Source organism: Pundamilia nyererei, unplaced genomic scaffold, assembly GCF_000239375.1.
Source record: "Pundamilia nyererei isolate P.nyererei 1_Seehausen unplaced genomic scaffold, PunNye1.0 scaffold00032, whole genome shotgun sequence".
Classification (NCBI taxonomy): Eukaryota; Metazoa; Chordata; class Actinopteri; order Cichliformes; family Cichlidae; genus Pundamilia; species Pundamilia nyererei.
Window position 1 is genome coordinate 834,248 of NW_005187433.1, and position 22,026 is coordinate 856,273.

At 39.0% G+C, this 22,026-nt stretch overlaps 2 protein-coding genes across 4 annotated transcripts in view; one reads left to right on the top strand and one right to left on the bottom strand.

Moving 5' to 3' along the window:
• The window catches only part of il11ra (interleukin 11 receptor subunit alpha), a 53,447-nt gene extending 38,830 nt beyond the window's left edge, over positions 1–14,617 (top strand). For 2 of the 3 annotated variants that reach the window (XM_005729208.1, XM_005729205.1), the window contains exons 3-12: positions 2,093–2,159; positions 3,861–4,027; positions 4,689–4,803; positions 5,586–5,746; positions 6,858–7,021; positions 7,419–7,563; positions 7,820–7,912; positions 9,872–9,974; positions 10,149–10,228; positions 10,787–14,617. In XM_005729208.1, coding sequence (XP_005729265.1) covers positions 2,093–2,159; positions 3,861–4,027; positions 4,689–4,803; positions 5,586–5,746; positions 6,858–7,021; positions 7,419–7,563; positions 7,820–7,912; positions 9,872–9,974; positions 10,149–10,227 — 1,094 coding nt within the window. In that variant the 3' untranslated portion in view covers position 10,228; positions 10,787–14,617. Of the gene's footprint in view, positions 1–2,092; positions 2,160–3,860; positions 4,028–4,688; positions 4,804–5,585; positions 5,747–6,857; positions 7,022–7,418; positions 7,564–7,819; positions 7,913–9,871; positions 9,975–10,148; positions 10,229–10,765 lie in introns of all 3 variants that reach the window. The other variant, XM_005729206.1, reaches the window with a different exon arrangement.
• Positions 14,618–17,604: 2,987 nt separating this feature from the next.
• tmem267 (transmembrane protein 267) overlaps positions 17,605–22,026 on the bottom strand; it is a 6,275-nt gene continuing 1,853 nt past the window's right edge. Inside the window, exons 2-3 of the mRNA XM_005729209.1 lie at positions 21,312–21,776; positions 17,605–19,278 (exon numbers count right to left, since the gene is read on the bottom strand). Coding sequence (XP_005729266.1) covers positions 18,943–19,278; positions 21,312–21,719 — 744 coding nt within the window. The 5' untranslated portion in view covers positions 21,720–21,776 and the 3' untranslated portion in view covers positions 17,605–18,942. The remainder of the gene's footprint in view (positions 19,279–21,311; positions 21,777–22,026) is intronic.

A 22,026-nucleotide genomic window follows, 5' to 3' on the forward strand; every position in this document is an offset into this window, starting at 1 on the left:
TGCCCAAGGATATTTGGCATGCAGCCAGGAGGCAGCCTGGGATCGAACCACCGACCTTCTGATTAGTGGCTGACCTGCTCTGCCACCTGAGCTACAGCCACCCCCTGTCAGTCTGTACTTCAAACACCTTGGATTCTGTGCCTTCAAGTCTCTAAGACCTTGATCTAGCAATCGTAAAAGTAAAGTATTTATTTATTTTTCAGAAATCTGTAGTTTTGTTTTTTGGATTATTTTTGTTTGAGTTTTGCCTGAACCCTTACAAGCTTTTTTTCTTTTAATGTTTCCAGATCTTACTCATTAAGTTGTTGATTGAAGAGCAATTAAACTGATCAAATTAATTCAAACCGTAAATAACAAGATGCAGGCTTATTTTTATTTCCATTATTGAAACTGGAGAGCATTTTTCTCATTTTGAAAGTTTTAGATGTATCTTTCTATCACAGCTCTGTTTCTAATGTCACTCAGCTTTGTACTCTCCTCTTTGAGCATTTATCTCCTACGCTCAAAAATATAAATGCAACCACAAAGTCACTGTGGATCATTGTTCCTCTTTTCCCAGCGGTCTCATTTTGCACAGCTACTAACAGCAGGAGTGCCAGTGAAAACCAAATATTGAAACTGCTGTCAGTAAAGTCGTCATCTTGAGTATGTGTCAAATTGAATTTAGGATTTACTTAGTTGGTCCCCAAAGGGCATACGCAGTTGTTATGGGAGGGGGAAAAATAATATATGTAACAACATATAGTAGATGCCTCTTCTTCTCCATGTGATTTCTGAACATAAAAGGAGGTTTCAGCTTAATGAAGCCACTTTATTAAGTTTGTTACAAGATAATAAGATACAAAAAAGCTGAATTAATGGAAAATGCAGAATCACAAACCTGGGGTAGATTGTTTGCTACCAAGGGAGGAGAGGTCGGCAGGGAGTATGCATGCCTGAGTGATTGAGGTTAACATTAATGAAGGTGTGTTCGTGGCAGACTGGCAGTCAGTGTTTTTGTTTTTTTCTTCTTTTCCTTCACACTGAATCTACTATAAATGCTGGCATTCACTTTTTGTAGCCAAGCTAAACATACACACAGATACTCATACTGGAGATAGTGTATCAAGTTTGCAAATCACTACAGCCACCTCAAATATTTGCTCAGGTATACACTAGTCTTAGTATTCCTTCAAATCTGCACCACCCTGCAATTTTGTGTGACAGCATGTTGTAGTTTTGCAGATTACAAAGAATATTACTGATATCAAAATTTCATATCCAGAGTCATTAGTATCCATTGTTGCTGGATTTAAATTGGAGAATGATCTTTAAAACTACAAGGTTACATCTGTATCTAATCTTACATTGTTTAATAAATAATATACCAAAAAGCCCTAAACTGTTAGGTTGCCATAGTTGTCTATGGATTAAAGCATAGCTGCAGCAAAGCTGGTGAAGAGGAGGATATCAGAGATAAAACCTAAAAAATCTCAGCAGATAAAACTAAAGTTATCTCCATTATTCAATACAGCAGTAATTTGAAATAGAAATAAATACAAGTCACCGTGAAATATGTTACTGTGTCTTTGTGAAGTTAAGACTGGGAAACCAAGGTGATTTTGAGTCTTCTGTAATCAATGAGTGAGCGTTATCAACAAGAAAATTGAAGGTTCCATATTGTAGAAAGTGAACACTTTTCATATTACAGCACTTCCAAGTTTAAAACTCTCACACGACCTGCCGTACTGTCTCCTTTTGTAGAAGCCAGTACGACAGGATGTTCCTGGTATTTTGGTGAAACGTTTCACTGATCCTCTGTCCATTATTAAATGGCTCCCAGATTGGATTTGCTGATACACAGTAATATTACTTTAATGATGGAGCAGCTTTATACTGTGAGCCAAAGTCTCCTCAGCCTGGTGTCTGCAGGATCCCTTGCCTTGTATGGTCATGTTATTGTGACACGGCAGAATATACTGTAAATGGTGCCGCTTGAATCACATTAATACAGACAATGCTGACACATGGTATGTTAGATTGTGCAATGTGCAGATACTGCAAGCCAGACAACACAGTGCTTTAATATTTTATGCGATGTCTGTGTTTGCAGTGTCAGGCGAGCAGTATGGGCGCTTGGAGTCGAATGTGACACTGGCATGCAATAATTCGGAAATCAGGTAAGGAAGAAAAAAGAGCAACACACTAGCACACTTGTTGTGGTGTTGGAAAGAGTTGTTCAGTATAGCATCTCCATGCATTTGCACGCAGAGAAAATTTGTCATAAAGGTTTTGATGATATTAATTGATATACTGAAAAACTGTTAGACTCATTGTTTTTCTTAGTTATTTTCTTACTCAGAAGGTTCATTTTTAATGTTGGTGTCAAAAGAAGTTTGCCATAGTCCCCAGTGTCATCGGCCTAGAAACCAGTTTGCGGCCATCTGTTAACTACCATTAGGGTCATTAGGGAAGCTGTTTCGAGAGTGGTTGCTGGAGTGTGCTGTGAATTCAATCGCTAAGCCTCAGTCATATTGGCTTAAGGCCAGTCAGTCACTGGTAACCACTGGTCGCTGGGGAATTGTGCGTGTATTCCCAGAGCGGTTGCAGGAAATTGCTTGCTTTTGCCAGGTTAAATTCATTGCAAAGAAGTACATGTTAATGCCCCCAAAACCTCCTCTGATTACTTTGGTCACTTCAGTTTGCTGCTATTTCCTGTAGTATGTAGGGTAGACATCGAATTGACACACAAAGACTTGCCACTTACTTGCTAAGATGCAGTGCAAATCAGGAAAATATAATGTTGCACCTTTTTAAATGTGCTGGTTTCAGCTGTAAAGCACAATTTTTCAAGTTTTACTACAATTTGGTGGTTTGGTGCAGATAGGCCAGGGTCTTGGGTGAACCATGGGTGAATGCGGCAATCCTCTAGCAACCAAAGCAATCACAAGGAGGTTTTTAGTGCTCCTTCCTCAACCAATTTTAGCCAACAACCACTTGCCAGCCAATAGGAATATATTTTTCACTAGTGACTGGAGGTTGCCAAGTGGTCTTTAGGCCTGCTTAACCGAGGCCTTAATTACAACAAAGAAACTTAACAGCAGATATCTTACTTAAAAGAAAAACCCGTAAGCTTTACAGAGATGAGACAAAAATAAGATACTACACATAATTGAAGCAAAATGCCAGCAAATTCCATCAGAAAAGATTCTGAAGAATTAGTTGATTATACGAACATATACTGTGTCGTCCACAGGACTATAGAAACCTTATCTTTTTATGGCGTATACCTAATTGCTCAAATGGTCAGTCTCAGGTATATTCATGCCTTTACTCTACTCCTAAAATTGTTCATTGTCCTGTAGTGTATTGTATGTGCCTTCATCCTGTTTTTGTCATGCTTGAGTGAAGCACTGGCGTGTTTAACAGTAGTTTTCTGCCCATACAGTTACTATTGGCTTCAATAGCTGCAAGTTAACAGTTATCATTAATTTGGTTAACTTTACTTGCACCTTTCTTGTCATAATGCAGCTAAATAATGTACATGACTTGACATGAATAAGGACGGCTTCTTAATGGCATCAACAAACTGTGCATTTTGTTATTGTTTGACTTACATAGCAGAAGAAAGTAGTGTGTTGCTCAAAAAAAGTAATAAGATGTACTTCTTTATTTTAAACAAAAGGGGGGCTGGCACAATAAAAATGAATGTAATATAACCTGTACTGATGTTGTGTTAGTTGTAGTTTCTTTATAAATGAATGTTGTAACATGTATGTTTTTGATATTAGGTGCTTATTGTTATTGTTCTAATCTAGGATTGGAGTTGAGATAAAGTCCCCTAAAGCATAATAACCAAAGTCTAACATGTCCCTGACTAGGTTACCTGTGTCGTGGCATCTCAGCCACAGCGCAGTGTTACCATGGCATCAAGTGACACCAAATGGAAGCTTAGTCCTGCTGCGTGTCAACCATTCAGCGCAGGGCACCTACAGCTGCTATGACAACAGTGGGCGGCTCCTCCGTTCTATAAAACTCAGGCTGGGCCGTAAGTGTTCCTGTGACTTGTTAAGCTTGCTCTTAATTTATGGGTTAGCACCATTAAAAAGGTCTGTTCTGTATCTAGTCTTTTGGCATGGGACTGCAGCCTTCAAAAATTCAGTTTTCTAAGCAGAAACCTGTTTGCATCCCTGTGTTACAGGCCTCATGTATACAGTAAGTCTCCCAATCCCCTACAGATCTTAGAGGAAGTTTATGTTTGTGCCCCTGAGAAATTCTCATTTCTTTTACAAATTTATCTCAACATGTTTTTATTTCCCTCTGGATCTGCATTTTTAATGAAGGAATTTAACAGGACAACTTACTGAAACAGTGATAATCAGAGCACCAATGCTGGTCCTCAGAGGAAACTGGTCTTATCGTTTATCAATTAGACAAAATTGCCTCCCACTTCCTATAACTGTCTTGCACAGGAAGCATCTCCCTAAGTAGGCTTCCTTTTGAAGTTCAGGGAATTTTTCCATGGTACTGGTCATTCAATATTTTGGTTAATGTGCAGGAAACTAGGGCACAGACACCGAGCTGTTAATTTTAGACTTGAAGACAAGCCATATAAACTTTAAAATATATAACAACTTATAACAGAGCTCTGAAAAACATCACTCCCTTTCTATCCTGAAAATGATCTATGCCTTACTACTGTTCCCCAGATCCCCCTGGGCGGCTGACCATTTCCTGTCAAGTGCCCAATCACACACATGTTCGCTGCTCCTGGGTAGAAACTGTAAAGACCTTTCTGCCAGCAGAGTATAATGCCTCCTTCAGGTAAGAGCTAGTTACTGCACAGAGTTGAATTTTGAATGCAGTGTGTATAGTTTGAGTAGTATGCTAATATATAGTATATATCAAATTATCCTTCTTTGAGTCTGCTGTTCTTCCTCCAACTTGTCATATGGCTCTTAAGCTGGGCACGCATACCTTTGCAAACTGTAGTGTTCTCAAACAGGAAACAATACACATTTAAAGTGTTTTCATGGACTGCAGTAGACACTAGCAGGAACAAGACTGACTCTTAAGGACTGCTGAGTAAAGATTAGACATTCAGCTGGTGGACAATTCAACAAATAAATAATAAGTGTAAACAAATACAGTTACAATATGACTTTTCTACTCTGAGATGTAAGCATACTGAAGCACTGAACCACAAAAGGGCTATTAGATCTGTTACCTTTTTGCTGTTGAGGTAAATAATTTCACTTGTGCCATTGTCATTTCTGTTCATTTTATCTTTTGTCTCACTGGTAAATGTTTGGCACACTTTGAAAAAATTCTTATTGGGAAACACTAGAAGAGACTGATTCTTAATAATTCATCTGGAATTTACAGACCACACACTACACAGCTTTATCTGGTCACTGTAAACACCATAAGCCTTGGCGGAACAGACTCTCAGAGCTGACATGTACACACTACATTTATATCAGCCTGACATTTATTTAGAGGCTTCAGTATTGAGCTGTGGTGAATTGGTTGTACTATCTTTGCTGTTTTTAGCACATATTTCAGTTGTCATTAACTCTAAATAGCATTTTTTGTGTGTTTTTAAGCAATGGTAAAGAGTGGAGCCCATGCATCGTGGACGTCACCCAGAAGCACTGCGATGTAGTTCACCCTGCTTTCTGGCAGCCCATCCATACCCTTAGAATCACAGAGACGAATGCACTTGGGTCTAAGAATACAACCGCCAGTGTTAAATTACACGAGCTATGTAAGATCACGCTAAACACACTTGTGTAATATAGACCTCATATATACATTACATTTTAAGGATGTTTTTTCCCATTTCCAAAATATTACCTGCATTATGAATAAACACACAAAACAAATTCTGGGAACACAAAGTGGAATTTCACACATGCACAGGTAAAGTTAAAGCAAACTGGTGTGTACAGAAGACAATGCATCATGATATCTAATGACACACGCCTGTCTTTGTTACTGCTGTTATGACCATGCCCTTGTGATTCTCATATTATGACCTAATTCATCCTGTTTTGCTGCATCACTGTCAAAGATTTACAGTTAACAAACAGTCAGGTGAATAAACAACACTGAGACACTTGTGTAGGTTAACGTGCTGCACGGGTGAAAAGCTCAGAGCGAATCACCCCGAACTGCAGTATTCGTTTATTTTTATAGGTTACATCGTCAATATGCAAATATAATCACATTTCCTGTTACGCAGGTCCTGATGCTGTCTGTGTGTAAGCTGTGTGTAAGCTGTGTGTGTGTGTCACAAAGTATGTGTGTTGCAAGTCAATTTCTAAGAATAATATAATGCAAGTCAACTTCTGCGGATATGTATTTCTGTACTGGTCTCTTGCGGTAAATGCCAGTGTCACAGGGTCAGCTACCTATTTCTACAGAAAACTGTGTCTGGTGAAATATGTATAACATAACTTTTGAAGCATAAGCAAATAAAACAATAAAAACTACCTAACAATCACTGTCTACATTTTCACTGCTCTCGAATAGAGGCGTTCATAGCTGTTTGAGATCTGTGAATGGCCATTAGATGTTGTTCACCATTTTTCCCATTCTCTGCATTTTTGTTTATCACACAGGTGAGGGCAATATTTAAAACAATGACAATAGTTAATGAAATCATTGAAGTTAAATTGGATTCATTGTACCAGTTGTACCAGGTCATGATTTTGTTTCAACATACTTTATTTCATTAACGTCATTATTTTAGAGTTTTTGATCACCAATAGTAACATCAAAGTAAAACAGCATGAGAGATTTTGTATGTTTTTTGCCCAGTGAAAATAACAAAATATAATACTTAATCAAATTTGATTTAATCCTGTGTTTTCCAGTAAAACCAGACCCTCCAGAGTCAGTGTTGGTGAAGGAACTTGAAGGGTATCCAAAGAAGCTACTGATCTCATGGAGATTTCCCTCTTCCTGGCCCCAGCATGATGCTTTTCCTTTGATATTTCATATCAGATATAGGCCACAGGGCTCTATGTTCTGGTCAGAGGTTCGTAAGCAAGACCGTTGATTTCACTTCAATGTCGATGGGGTTGTAGTTAGGAATAAACTTGAACATGCACATTGGAGAAAATATAAAAAATGTTTCAAATATTTTACCAGCAGTTGAAAATCATTTTTTGATTTCCAACTGATAAAGCACAACTTTCTGCTTTTATAAACTGAGATAAAACATTAAAAGCCGCACAACTGTTTCACTGTTTTTGTTTTGGTAGGTCACTTTAAACACACTACAGCTAAACACAAGGGGGGAAGTGTTGGTCATGAACTTCTGCATTGCGGTTTCTTTGTTTTAACTTTCCAAGTTGACTGCTACCATCTTGTTTGTGGGTGTGTGTGTGTGTGTGTGCTCCTTCCCTGACATGTTTCTCTCTCTTTTTAACCAGATTTACTCTTTGGATAATTCAATTGTAATATGGGACGCTCTGGCAGGCCACCTTCACCAGGTTCAGGTCCGAACCCGTGATGAAATTAACGCGGAGAGCCAGTGGAGTGAATGGTCTCCTCTGCTACTCGGCAGGCCCTGGGAAGGTAGGAGGAAAAATTAAAGTAGTCCGTATCAGTCATTTTATTTTGAGAGTAAATTTACGATGCAAAAAGCGATCAATAAATTAAGGCATTATATAGATTTGATTAAAAGGTAACACAAATAATTATCTTTAAATACACTTAAAGTTGAATCACATTCAGTTAAGAGTAGTATTAGAACTTTTATTAAAGGCTTTGTACTATTCCTGTCTACTGACTAAAGTAAAAAACTTACTCTGGGCCTGTGTTTGCCTTACAGACTATACCACCCCTGAGCCTGATGTGGAGCCAGAGGACATCTTTACTCTCCCAACCAAATCAAAGCCTGAAGCCTCCACTCCAAAGTCACGGGGTAAGACACCAAATGAAAACTGTTATTACAATCAGCTATGTTGGGGGTCAACTAGAGTGCAGCTAATGTCACTAGATTAGTACTACACCACCTAGGTTGCTACCACAATTACCACAACCCCTTTTAGCACTACTAATATTAGACCTGCTCTGTAACAGTTGCTATTACCGTTTCATTACTAAGTAATTTTAACCATAAATGATTTTCATTTATTAGCATGTTTTTAGCAGATTGTTTTTTTCCGCTCTCCCTCTGTCTAGATTTTACTCAGTTATCTTCAACAGCTGAGAAGCTGAGGCATTATTTACAGTTATTAGAGGAATTAAACACATAGCAGTAGAATGAAAATTATGTTTATATATGCATTTTGCTTTCCTATAGCACTTAGAAAGGTCTTTCTGGTTCTTTGACCCAATAGCCCCTTGAATTAGTGTGGATGTAAAAGTTTTACAAAACATAAGACATTTTTAACTCGAGAGTCCCAGACTCCGGGTTAGGTTCGGAGAGTAGTCTGGCACTTAGTTGTGGTTGTCAAACTTAAGGGTAAGAGGCTTGGGGATGCGTTAATGTCTGCGATGTCATCACAAAGACAGCCAATTATACATTTCCCTTGTGTGTATGTGTGGTCCTCCTCCTCCCCCTCACACATAGCATGGGGTAGACAGCAGTCACTGTGGAGGAAATACTACTATCAGAGAACAATTTTTAGCCAAAATATGAGCACCTCTTGTCCAAGTGATTTTTAAGTGCACTTGATACTGCACTTACTCCAGTTTCCAGTAACATGCCCAACAAGTTTGAAGTGGATCAGATGAACAGTTACTGAGATAGAGGGGAAAAAAGAGAAATATGTTTTTTTTTAATGATGTAGGTGTCCTTCAGTGTATCTATTGGCCCTTTTTTGAGCATATATTAGATGAAAATGATTGAAAACCACTGAACTATGCGAATCATAGCCTAATAAGCGCAAGACGAGATGTTTTTACCTTGTGTTTTGGTGGCATTGAGAAGGCTCATCGGGCATTGATGCAGCAGCAATCTCTAGGAAGGCATTTATTATGGTTATTACTTGTTACTTGATAGAACAGTGCAAGTAGCTTGTGCCTGGCTTCATCACCAAATTACATATAATTGCAGTAATTGGCACCTGTGGGTTGTCATGTTTTCTACGATGCTGTGTGCACACTGGATGAAAGCAAAGTACATGGCAAGCTCAGGTATACATGGGAAAAAAACAGAGTTAAAAGCAGCCTGCAGCTGCAAGCATGCCGTCTAAAATATACACATCCAGGATACGCACAACAAGTATACACCCACCCACACGCAGTATATACAAGGAGACAACTACAGGTTTGGCAGTGGAGGACAGGCTAAAAGCCTGTGACTGGTACTGTTGGATTATTTAAACTGGTGTCCTGTGGAGCAGATGTCTTCTTCTATTTGTGTCAGCGTGTGAGAGAAAGCACTGTCGTTTGCAGATGTGCTCATAAATCACCTTTTAATGCTGTCAGTAATATGCACTTTTGCTTTTTCGTTTTTGGATGTGTTGGTACTTTTACAGTTCGGGTTGATGTTTTCTCTCATTTGTGTATGTGAAAGCGAGTTGTTTACTCCTCTCAGTATAATAAATGCATGTTTGGGTGAAAAGCCATAATGGCAGATTTCAAATTAGCTTCTCACCAGGGAGTAATTAAATCCAGGAACACACACAGCTTTTTTTCTTTCCATTTTTGTCTCACATAGATGTGTAAACTTCTTTTTTTTCTCCCCATGTTATGCCAATTTGGACTTTTATTGTATTTATTTCACTGCACTTTTACATCTGCTTATTCCATCATGTGTGCGTTCGTCTCTGCAATGTCCTGTGTGAATTCTGTCATCTGTCCTTCTCTGTACCTCCCACCCTGCTTGTTTTGCTGAACCTCCCTTCTCCTCTGCTCCTCTTCTCTTCCCACCCAGGTTCTAAACACGGGGATGAAGGTAATTTAGGTCTGGTGATTCTCCTGGTTTTGTTCTCTGTGGTCATCCTCACCACCATCTTTTCCCTCATCTTTGTTGTGTGGTAAGAAAAATACACACACAGGCATATCCCACATCCACAGTCCATGACTGTGTGGTCTGTGTCTCTGTTTTAGTTTGAGTAACATTTTTTTCTTTGTTTTTTTTTTTTTTTGGATAGCCTGGCATTCTTAAAGTTTTTGTCAGTCAGTGTTGATGTTTCATTTTGTATATCCAGGATGAGACAGAGGCGACGTGATCATGCCACCAAACAAGAGCTCACCTCTATGGTCAAGATGAAGTCCATCCCAATCTAATGTAAGAAACTGTTACTATTTTTTAGAGGCTTTTTGCCATTTTTATTCCCCCCTTACGTAAACTATGCTGCATATGTGAATATACCTGTCTGTTTTTGTGTTTAGATGAGCACATTTGGGAGTTTTGACAGTTTCAGACATTTCAATGGTGAACAGATTCTGTGGCAAGGAGATAATTAAACCCCTAATTAAATGTCACTTCTTTCAAATTTGTATAAGTACAGCAAAATGCCCTCAAAAGAGCACTAAGCTAGTGAGCCACTGCCTAAAGAAGAACCAAAATGGTTCAAAAGAATGCTATAAACAACATTCAGACAACCCTTCAGATAGCTAGCCAACTTGTGATTATAAGGCTAACACACACACACACACACACACACACACACACACACACACACACAGAGATTATAACCCTCTAAGTATGGCTGTATATCTGTCATCTATTTAAATCTGTGCTTTTGTAAAACCTTTTTCCCTCCTGCTTCCCTCTACTCTGCTCTCCTTCACGTGCTCCCTTCCCATCTTCATTTTTCATCAGCTTTTTCTCCTCTCATCTCAGGTTAATTTGAAACATCTTCAACCCATCAGCCCCTTCTGGGGTTTCACCAGTGAGTCAGCCTGTACCATTCCCTGCTGTTAACATGCTGACCATCCATATTTGGCTACATTAACCACAGAGCGTCATTCAAGAGTCCATCCAGAATCCAAGGCAGCAGGAACTAACTCATGTAAAGAGCTTGACAAAGTAAGGTCATTACCAGTTTATATCGGCTGACTGATGGACAGTTTTTTTGAAAGATTTCCTTGGACATATTCAGTGACTACAAGTGCACTACCCATAATGCAACATGAGACTCCTACCTGCCGTCCATGGGTATAGGGACAGTCCTCTTCACTTCAGCAATGCTCACTACTACACACAACTGTAGGAGCAACACTGCACAGGGACATATGAGTTCACTCATAACCAGTGCTCTGTCAAGTCTCCCCAAACATTTTTTTTTAACTTTTAAGCAACAAATAAGGAAAAACAAGTGCAGCTGCCAAACAGGAGCAAAGGGGAACATTGTTTCTGGAACAACTCGTCACCCAGAACTCCTCACACTCTCAGTCACTGTGAGAGGTAACACATATAGCGTGTGTTCATTCTCACCTCGACTGATTGACCGACTCAATGCTGTGAAGGAAGCAACACTTCTGCTAATTTCTGTGCGTGTCTGATGCCAAAGAAGCAATGACGGGCATTATGGGCTCAGGTGGGAGGCAGGGAGCAACCTGTCACCTGCTGCTGGCATGAGGGAGAATATGGACATAGAGAATGAGGTCCGGGGTTTAATAGACTTTGTTTCATTTATGACAAGTGATTTTATGTTGCATGATATCCCTGTTATGTTGTCTGGCATATTAAGTAAAGGTTTTTTTTCTTTTATTGTAGTTCTTTCTGTCCATCCATTCACTGTTTCTAAATGTGTGCGAATGAAAGACTCGCATAAAAGAAAGAGGGAAAGATACTGGCCTTTCACAGATCACCAGCATTATGAAAATACATGGATTCTTAGTCATCTAGAGAATATTAGAGCATACATATTCAGCTGTTTTGTCAATGCCAATAATGCCAATAATAATAACCCCAGGGTCATTGTGTTAAAAAAAAATGGGAGTATGTTTTGTTCAGATTCATTATTAAGTCAAACCATGAAATCATGAGAAAAAGAGGAAAGTAGTAAATCTGAAGAGCTGGAACTTAAAATTTAATTGGAATAGATGAAAATTGTTGTCATAAACTGACTGGTGTAGTCAGCCTTTTAAAGACAAAATATGACATAATGAGGCCGTTAAAAAAAGTTTCCTTATCATGTTTTTTATTTTATTTTTATTTTTTTAATAAATTACAAGATTAGGGTGATGTTACTAATGAAATGAGGGCAAAGGTTTAGATCAAAAGGGGCCCTCAAAGGGCCTTTGAGGGGACAAAAGCAAAAAGTGCTACAAAGTAGCTTGCTTTATTTTAACACGAAACATGGAAAGTGATGCAGAAAGTGCTGCATTTGATATCATTAGGAACAATGTGTGTACTCGCACGCCTCATATCTGTCCATACACGAGAGAGGTGCATTCTGGGTGGTTACTACGGTCTTGTTCACCATAGTAACTAACATCGAAAGGGGTACGCAGCACTAGGCTTTCACTGCAGTTACTAAAATGAATGTAAACGATGGTTTTAGGATGCTGATTTTTCTTGGGGTTTTTGTTTGTTTTTTAGGGGACATTTGGGGAGAGGAAATAAACAGCGGGGCATTGGCACAGATCGAATAGTTGCCATCAACTGCAGAGATTGTACAAATCTAAGAACCACCTGCATCAGCTGTTCAATTAACCTTTGAGTTTATGAGGTAGATCAGTGCATGCTGGGCGGTGGTGGAGATGAGCACGCACGCAATAAACTGACAAGAGTAACCCTCGCTCACTGTACATCTGTCTCAAAACCCATCGCCTCACGGAAAACACTCGATTTCTGGGTGGCCAACACTTAAAAATACCTCCGATACAGCTTGTCTGCTTTAGTCCTGCTTTTCACACCTGTGCCTATAAACCTTGTGTCCTGCTAGCTTTGCACCACAGATGGAACCGAGAGGCTCTTCTGCTTGAGAAGCAATTTTTCTTTCTTTCTTTCTGCTGGTTTGGTTGTTACATTCTGCTCATCTAAGGCTGTGTAGTTTCTTTTGCTGGCTGTCATTTCAGAAACACAAGGTGCATCCAAGTCCAACTTTTTTTTGTTTTTCCCAGTTTGGCAACTGTATTGTCTCTCAAGCTAGCTCCACATATTATGCATGGATCCAGTTGAAGCTTTTTTGTATATTATTGTATATCAAACTTTAAAAAATGCATACCTATGTTATATGTGGTGTTTATATGTAAGGAAAAAACATAATCTTTGGGGTAGATTGACAGACATGGTTTAGCTCAGTCTTGTGTTAAGGACATTTCTTTTTAATAAATCTGTCATTCTACACCAATATTACATAGGTAAATGCATTACATGCTCCCTGTCAATCACTCTAGGTCAATACTAAAACTCATTGGACGAATTGGAAGTGAATACAGTGTCAATGAAGGGAGACTTCAATAGTATTAATAGCCTGAGCTAAGCCATTTCTTGTGAGTCTTCCCAGCATTGTGTATGTGTGTGTTTCCCCCCAGTTATATGAAGCTGTGTTACTGTACGATTACTGTATGGACAACGTGTTTACTGAGTTAGTCCTTATCCAATGTTTAATTCCTTTTCTTTTTTTTTTAAATAGAACCACAAATGGATGTTTTCTTTTCACTGACACTCTCCTTCCTCCATTCTTGTGGCAACATTCACAAAGACAGTGAAATATTTATAAAATTATTCACAGAGTCAATTTGAGAACCCGCCCTTTACTTCCTTTTTAAATTGTGTTCCAGTAAACTCGGGGCTCTGATGGATGTGAGATATAAAAGGATGCATTCGGAGCTTTTGTACTAGAATGTGCACACAAATTTGATTTTAATTTCTTCTGTTTTTTGTTTTTGTTTTAAATATTACTATTGGTGCAATGAATGTCATCTTTTTGTCATTTAAAACAATCTTTGTAGCTGAATCTTTGTATAGTAAATTCTTTTTCTTATGCTTGTCTTGTCCTTCCAAGGTCCAGTCAAAAAAAACTTTAATCAAGAGTGAACCCACTACCTGCTCTCTGTGTGACTTTTATACTAAATATTCAGTTTTATAAGGCTAAATTAGGAATTTAAAAAAGATGGTAAATATAACATAGAAGCCACTTTGCCATAATTACTGGATTTACAGGTAATAAAGTTAATATTTTTCCAATTTACACAGTAATGTAAAAGTGAAATACCTGTTTTAAAGATATTTTTATGATAAATATTCAAAGTAAACTTTGATAAATTGTATAAACCATCCATCAGATTCAAGTTTCCGGGCACAGTGCCATATATTTTAAAAGGCGCCTATAAATAAGATGTGTTTTTACTATTACTATTATTATCATTATTATTGTTATATCAGTGACTGTTGTTCACCCTGTCTATTTTGTTTTTAAGGGTTCAATGTGACATGTTTTCTGTAAGTGTATGCCTATGGAGTTCTTTCTGTGTCTTTCTTGGTGTTTTTGTTATTTTTTTTGTTTTTTTCTGTGTGGACAAACTTCATTTACAGTCTGTTCCTCTGCGATATGTGACAGTTAGAGGAGCCTGTTGACTTTTAGTTCTCGCAACTCCGATGAAACTCAGGCATCCATTCTCAGATGTACATAGTCATTTTTGTTTCCTCGTGTTCAACAAATATCACCATAAGCTGTTTTTTTTTTTCTTCCTTCCTGTCCTGGTGTCTGTGAAATAAAAAAAAAACTATTTTATCACACTTCTATTCCTTTTTTTTCTCTTTTGTTTCCCATGAAAATTCAATGTTATGGTTCACTAACCTTTTGTCCGTAGTTTCCATTATCTTTTCAGTACAGCTGCGCATTTGTTTTATAAAGATTATCTACTTCCTTGTGTATCACAGTTTATTCTTTGGTTGTTTGATGGGAAAAAAATCCAATTGTGTCTAGAGTTACTCAAAAAAAAAGATGTCTGTTATTGTTTGGTCCTTTGCGTTGTGTAAAAGCTGAAAGAATTTCCCCTTAAGGCCTTTTCTCTTTGAGGCAGTTTTTGACGTCTAAATGCTTAAGCTACCTTTTCTTGTCTTCGTGACAAGGAATTTTAAGATGAATAATTAGAAGGAAATAACCCCGATATTCTCATCACACTTTGACAACAGTCTTATTTGTGGTGCAGGGGGGTTTAGCGCAAAGATACTTTGTCGTAGACAGACAAAGTTGGTGGCACCAGGTAGTGCTACTAATAAAGTCAAAGAAGGGTGATGAATATCTCTACACCATGTAAGGCAACGTTTGTGGTGCAAATAAGACAAGTCTTCATTGTGGCTCTCAGTGCTTCTGTTTATGCCTATCATAACAGCCGTACATTATAGCTCAGAAACCTTTGATATTTAAATCTCACAGTGTACTTGGTGCAGTCGGGCGTGACACTCAGCCAAATAAAGAGCTATAATCTTGGTGATAAAAGGAAAAAAATGCACAGATTCATTTTCCAATCTGCGCTTCTGTTTGAGCAGTGTAAATCAGTTGGAGCAAGTATAAACGTACTGCGAGTGGAATACACACAGTATTGTATTAGCACATTGGCACAAGGGCTTTGTATTGACCCTATAGGTCAGTTTAAGACAATACCACTTAGAAAGATAAAAGCTGTTATTGCTCGTGTTTGCCATCGTTAGTTTATAAATGGAGGTAACTGGCTTATGTTACCAACAGTGAGCTTTGCCAAGTAAGCCTTTTGGTTAATGTATCTCAGACCAGACAATTACTGTATATGCTTAGTGTTTCATAGCTGTGCACTCAACTGTGCTTAACGAGGGATCTTAGAACATTTATCCCACCAGGCATGCACTGTGAAGCAGGATTTTGTCTCCGGTAATGTCAGGGTTAACCTTGGCTTTTTAGGACTATGAAGGTGGTTCGTTTCTTATCAGGGTTTGTCACTACAGTAACTTATGCTGGAGCAGGGCCTGAAAAAGTCAACAATCCTTCACAGAGAACTTCCTTTGTGAGGTTTGAACCCAGAATCTCCTTGCTCTAAGGTGACAGTACTAGCCACTGAACCAAAGTCTTATTAGACCAAAGGCTGCATTTATCTGGGTTTTTTTTGACACTTCACTAAAACTTTTCTGGTAAAATGCTGCCTCCTGGTGGTGAAAGGTTAAGACTGGCAGTTTGCACATTTGCCTTTCACACAAAAAGATCTCGGAGGAGGCCTGAGCTAGTGTACTCCTACTGCTGGACGAAAGCCCAGAAAAATAGGATTGTGTCAGGATGTTAAATCAGTGCCAAATCAAACACGTGGATCCTCTGCAATCCCGTGGAAAACAGGGGAACAGCTAAAAGTATGCCCACCCCCCTCATTTCTTTATTTTTGAGCAAATAACCAGACCTTACCCCGTGACGAAAAACTTTCAGAGCCCTTAGAGAACTTCAGAAAGATGCAAGTCATTATACAAAAACACAGCAAATATACACAGGATACATTTTATTGAGATAAAATAACACTACATTAAAACTATCTTGTTACTATATACTTTACTATTAAACAAAAACATATTTGTCCAAAAATACAAAACATTATTTTAAAGCACAAAACTTAAATAGTGCAAATTCCAACACTTAAAGTCATATGGTAAACATAAAAGAGAAAATGACACTGGCAGTTAAAGTGGGACAACAGCCAGCGTGTAAATTCCTTCCATAAGCACTAAACTTCAAGTTAAATAAGTGTAAAGTGGAGGCCGGTGCTCTGTTTGCCACTGTTAAAGCTGTTTTTCCGCATCCTGGTAGTCATAAGCAAAGCTTTACAATGCCTTTGTCTTCCATGTTGGTTTTGTTTTATTTAAAACTCCAGTGTTACTCAACGCTTCTGTTACTCAAACAGTTGTTTCCGAGCCGTTCTGTGACCCTTCCAAGAAAGTAGCAACAAAACAGACAAGCCTGTAATAAATCAAATAAAGAGCACTTCAAACTATTATGTACCAGCAAGTTTGTTTGTTTTTCTTCCCCCAAACAATGAGCACTTTTCAAACTTTCTCCCCCTCATCCATTATTTTATTTCACAATCACAACTAAATATTCCTGACTTACCTCCACTTACTAATGGAAATAAATAAATAAATAAATAAAGATCATCAAAAGTGAAACTACAGTAGCCACCTAGTGGACAACAGGCACAACTACAACCTTAATCACCAAGCACCAGCTTTACAAAAATGTATCCCTGTTTTCCATCTGGAAACAGACAATTCAAGTCCACCTTCTCTTATACTGAAAGCATGTTGCTTATATTCAAATACCCATTTCTAAACCCACTATAATACAACATTACTAAGCATCATTTAAACCAGTGTATAATACTGTTAATGAGTGTTTATGTTATTTGGTCTACATCTAAAAACAGTGTAATGACAAAAACTCTATATGTGGTATATCTTTGCTGCTGATAATGCAGCAAAGTGATTATAATGAGTGAAAACAAACAGTCCTGCAAACCCCGTTTTCACCGCTGAAAAGCTAAATTTCAGCATATAGTCCAGGGGTGTCCAACTCCAGGCCTCAAGTGTCAGTGTCCTGCAGGATTTAGATGTGTCCTTAATCCAACACAGCTGATTTAAATGGCTAAATTACCTCCTCAACATGTCTTGGAGTTCTCCAGACGCCTGGTAATGAACTAATCATTTGAGTCAGGTGTGTTGACCCAGGGTGATATCTAAAACCTGCAGGACACCGGCCCTTGAGACCTGGAGTTGGACACCCCTGATACAGACTGTACCTCACACTGTTAGCCATATAAATATGGCAGCATTATGGGAGGAAAAATGCTGGAACCACGCACAGATGATTAACACAGCATGTCCCCTTTCTTCCATTTTGATGATCTAAATCTAAACTCAACTTTTTTTCAAGTTTCACTCCATGCTGTCCTCTTTTCTGCTCATGTTTAGTGTAAAAACAAGATGCCAGTCAGGACACCGAATGACACCGACTTTACTCGTCCGTCACAGTTTTTGCTCAAATGACGAGGGCCGAGCTTGAAGCCGTCAAAGAAATACATAACAGCAGGAAGCCAAAACCTAACTGAGCATCTTTACTACAGCATGTCTTAAAAGGGGATTCATTCCCTTCCTGTGATGATTGACATGCACAGTAAAGAAGCCTCTGAGCCACATATAACTCACTGTTGGCAAGGTTTCACCTTTGGAATAAGGAGACTTGATGTTATCCATTTCTGTGGCTGGCTCAACTTACCCTACAAACTGATTTCTAAAAACTGACCATTACAGGAAAAGTTATGACTGAATGCACATTAAGGCTTCTCCAGGCAGGAAAATGAAAGTTGCAGTATGTTGACATGCTGGATATTACAAGCATTAACAGCCAAAGAGGACATTTTGTTTAGCTGCTGATAATAGACATGGGAAATAAAGAACCGCATGTGGGCAGATTTTTAACGTACTATAAAGAAAAACAGTTTTGAGGTGCACTAAGAGTGAAACTGAAAGACGTCTCGCAGAGCCTGGAATTGATTTTGCCTTTGGTTGACGTTTCCTTCAGCGCCCTTTGAATGAGGCTGGATAGTGACAGTAAAAGTGATGAACCTCCATCGGGGTTTAAGTCTGTGAGGTGTTGTGTAGGTGAGCAAAAAGTTGGGCAAGCCCTGGTAAAAAAGATATGAGTAAAAAGAGGGTTCACATCTTTACATTTAGTCCCCAGGTTATTGAAGAGGATTCTGATACAAATCCATGCCATGAAAAGGAAAACAAACAAAAACAGTGATTGGCACTTATATTGGGATGTTCCCATTTCAAAAAGCTAATTTAGTATTTTACAGCCATCTCCACCAATGAAAAGTCAAACGTTTACTGCTTTCCTTATAATTTAATGAGCTTTCTCATTCTTTGTGAGAAAAGAAAAGAAAAAGTTTTCATTATTTATGTCAAATGAACTGAAAAATGTCTTCATAGCCATATATACGTGTTCTTCAGAATTTAAAGGTATTTGATAATTATTTTAAATAGCTAAGAACATTTTTATCCAAAGGTGATCCAAAGTTGGTGATGCCTTAAACATCGATGGCCACCCCGTGTTTAGTGAATATCACATCTCTGGTTCCCGTCAGGTACATGAGCACTGAACACAGGTGAGGGAGCGTCGCCGTGGTGCTGACGTATAACCAGTATGGGATCGGCGCCGTGTTGCCGAATGGGCACACCCACAGGCCGTGGCGCACTGCATCCCGGACGTGGTGTGTCACCATGGAAATGAAAAGCATCCATGGCAAGGAGCACCAAGCGTCTTTGAGGCGCCCGAGCCACATGAGGAAGCGGAGACTGAGACAGATGATGGGAATGAGAGAGGAACAGTGCAGCGGTGGACGCTGAGGGAGTGAGACAGCAGCCTGGAAGAGCAGTGAGAGACGGCGTTAGCACCACATATATCCTTTGGAAACATGTCAATCCATGTCAACAGTGTTCTGTACTGTGGAGATCCTGTCATGAGTCATGCTCCAGCACACACACACACACACACACACATGAGGTATAGGGCTGCCACGATTAGTTGACTAGTCACGATTACATCGACTATCAAAATCGTCGACGACTGATTTAACAGTCGACGCATCGTTTGAAGCTTTGTAAGATCACAAAAGACGCAGGAATGAGTAGTAGGATTTAAGAGTGTAATAACGGACTGAAACAGAAGATGGCAGCACTGCATGTACAAGGATGCCAGCTGCCGTTAAACCCCGAAGAAGAAGAAGCTGTGTCCCAGAATTCATAGCGCAGCCCAGCTCAGTTTCCAACAATGGCAGCAGCTAGTTAGTTTTAATATTACTCTTATTATTCTTTCTGGGTCACAAAAGAAACGTTTAACATATTTTCAGGCGAGAATGTAGCTGTGTAAACCTCAAATATCTGCTCAGTTTATCAAGACACCACATATTTTCAAAAGCGCTCCAACGTTTTCGGAGACGTCTGTTACCCACTAGCTCGATAGCTAGCCGGGGGCAAGGCTCACTAGAGCCGATGAGAACACCGGACTCCCGGCAAATCGTTTTCAAACCCACCGCCGTCTTTCGCTACTCAGGTCAAACATGATATATAAGTCACTTAGATAACTTAAAAATGTTATTGTTTGGCCTTTTTTTTTTGTATTTTATTTGTTCCTCAGTAAATCGGTTTGGCTGAGATTAAAGTTATAGATTTTACACAGCTGAGTAAACGTCAAGCAGACAGCTGATCATCAGAAGTGTGAGACGCTCGAGAATATACTCCAGTGTCCTGTTATATTTTAGATAGCAAGGAGCAGACGGCTGAGTTTATTAAACTCCACTGAAACAATCTGGAAATGTCATTAAAATTTAATAAACTATCATCTTGTCTTTATTTTTAGTTAGCACAGACCTTAAACACTTAAAGCTGTAAGCTAATGATAGTTATATAAGAGCAGATGCATGCATGATCTGATTAGTCGACTAATCGCAAAAATAATCGGTGACTAGTCATTATCAAAATAATCGTTTGTGGCAGCCCTAATGAGGTACATCTCTAAATGTATGTATGCATATGTATATGTAGATGGATCAACTGACTGATTTATATGACTTATAGAAGCTGTTCAGTTTTTTCACACTGCACACCATGCTAAGATATACCAAGTGTTTAGCTAATTGCTCTTTGAGAATCACTTTGTTGGTGCTGACATACAGTTTTATGCCTGTCAATTAAACTGTTATCTACTGTCTGTGTGTGTGTTCTCTATCAGTAACACAATGAAAGAAGTTACTAACATGTTTTTGTAGATTCAACTAAAGAAATGAGAACCAATGCTGTGTTTCTGCCAGTAAAAGTGTCTAAAGATACAATTTAAATTTTTGATACACTGCTACACTGTTGGGCTGAAAGACCAAAAGAATAGTCAATATTTCAATGATGTAATGGATGACAGAATACCCCCCAAAAAATCTTTTTCATAAGGATCCAAACTTATTAATATTCAGTGGCCATTTGGAGTAGAAACCATTTGCACTCCAGCATTGGTTCTCCTGGCTCGCTCGTTTGATTTAGCATCCCCGTGGATTATCTGACAAAGAAACTGAAGACATTTACAAGAAAAACATGGCTGCTGCCAAACACAAACACCTACAATCCCTGATAAATAGCAACTCATGAGGCTTAAAAATAAAAACAAGTCTGTGAAATGTAAATTTTCTGCATGGGTTGTTTCAGTGTTTTCTCTCAGTGGGAAGGTTATAATGAACATTGTGTCCTGTAATCTACTATAATGGCACATGTATGGGTGCATTTAAGACTTAATCACTAAATAATTAGCTCTCCAAGAGAAAGGTGAAGGACTTAGGGAATACTTTGTACCCTATCATTTGTAAGCTTATTAAGCATTCAGATTAACCCTCTATGGCGAAAGTCTTACCTTGAGTGATAAGGATCCAGCCATATAGAAGTGGTCCAGGTCTATGATTGATGCCAGGAGCCCTGCAAGTAACACCTCATATAAATCGCTCTTTTTCCTCAGTCCAATAACAACCGCCCATGACCACAGCCCCACCAATCCGTGCGTGGCGTTGTCCAAGACAGCACGCAGCCACAAGTGTTGCTGTATGACAGACAGCTGTAGGACGTGGTCTGCCACCACACAGAACATCCCGAGTCCTGCCGACGCCAGCAGGGAGGCGGAACTGAAAGTCTGCAGGAGGGCCTGAGCTCTCTCCGTCTCCAGAGCCAGGCTGAGAGGTACGGGAGCACCATCTCCCCTGAGACCAGGTCCCAACAAGGGGGACGAAGAAGGGGAGGAGTCGAGCTTGGAGTAGAATCCTTGCATGTTGTTAGATGGCTGGAGGGGCCAGTCAGCATTAAAGGTCAGCAAGATTCAGGCAAACTGGAATAAAGGAAATAAAAGGTTCATCATTCACTGCTTGTCTGAGCAAACGTGAAGCAATCACACACACACACACACACACACACACACACACACACACACACACACACACACACACACACACTCTAATGCATGTTCAAGTCCACAAATTTTAATTTATTTACTTATTTTTGGTGACAGACTTTGACACTGATGTATTTTAACAGGAAGCATATTTTTTGTCTTATTTAGATTCTTTAGAGGACACATG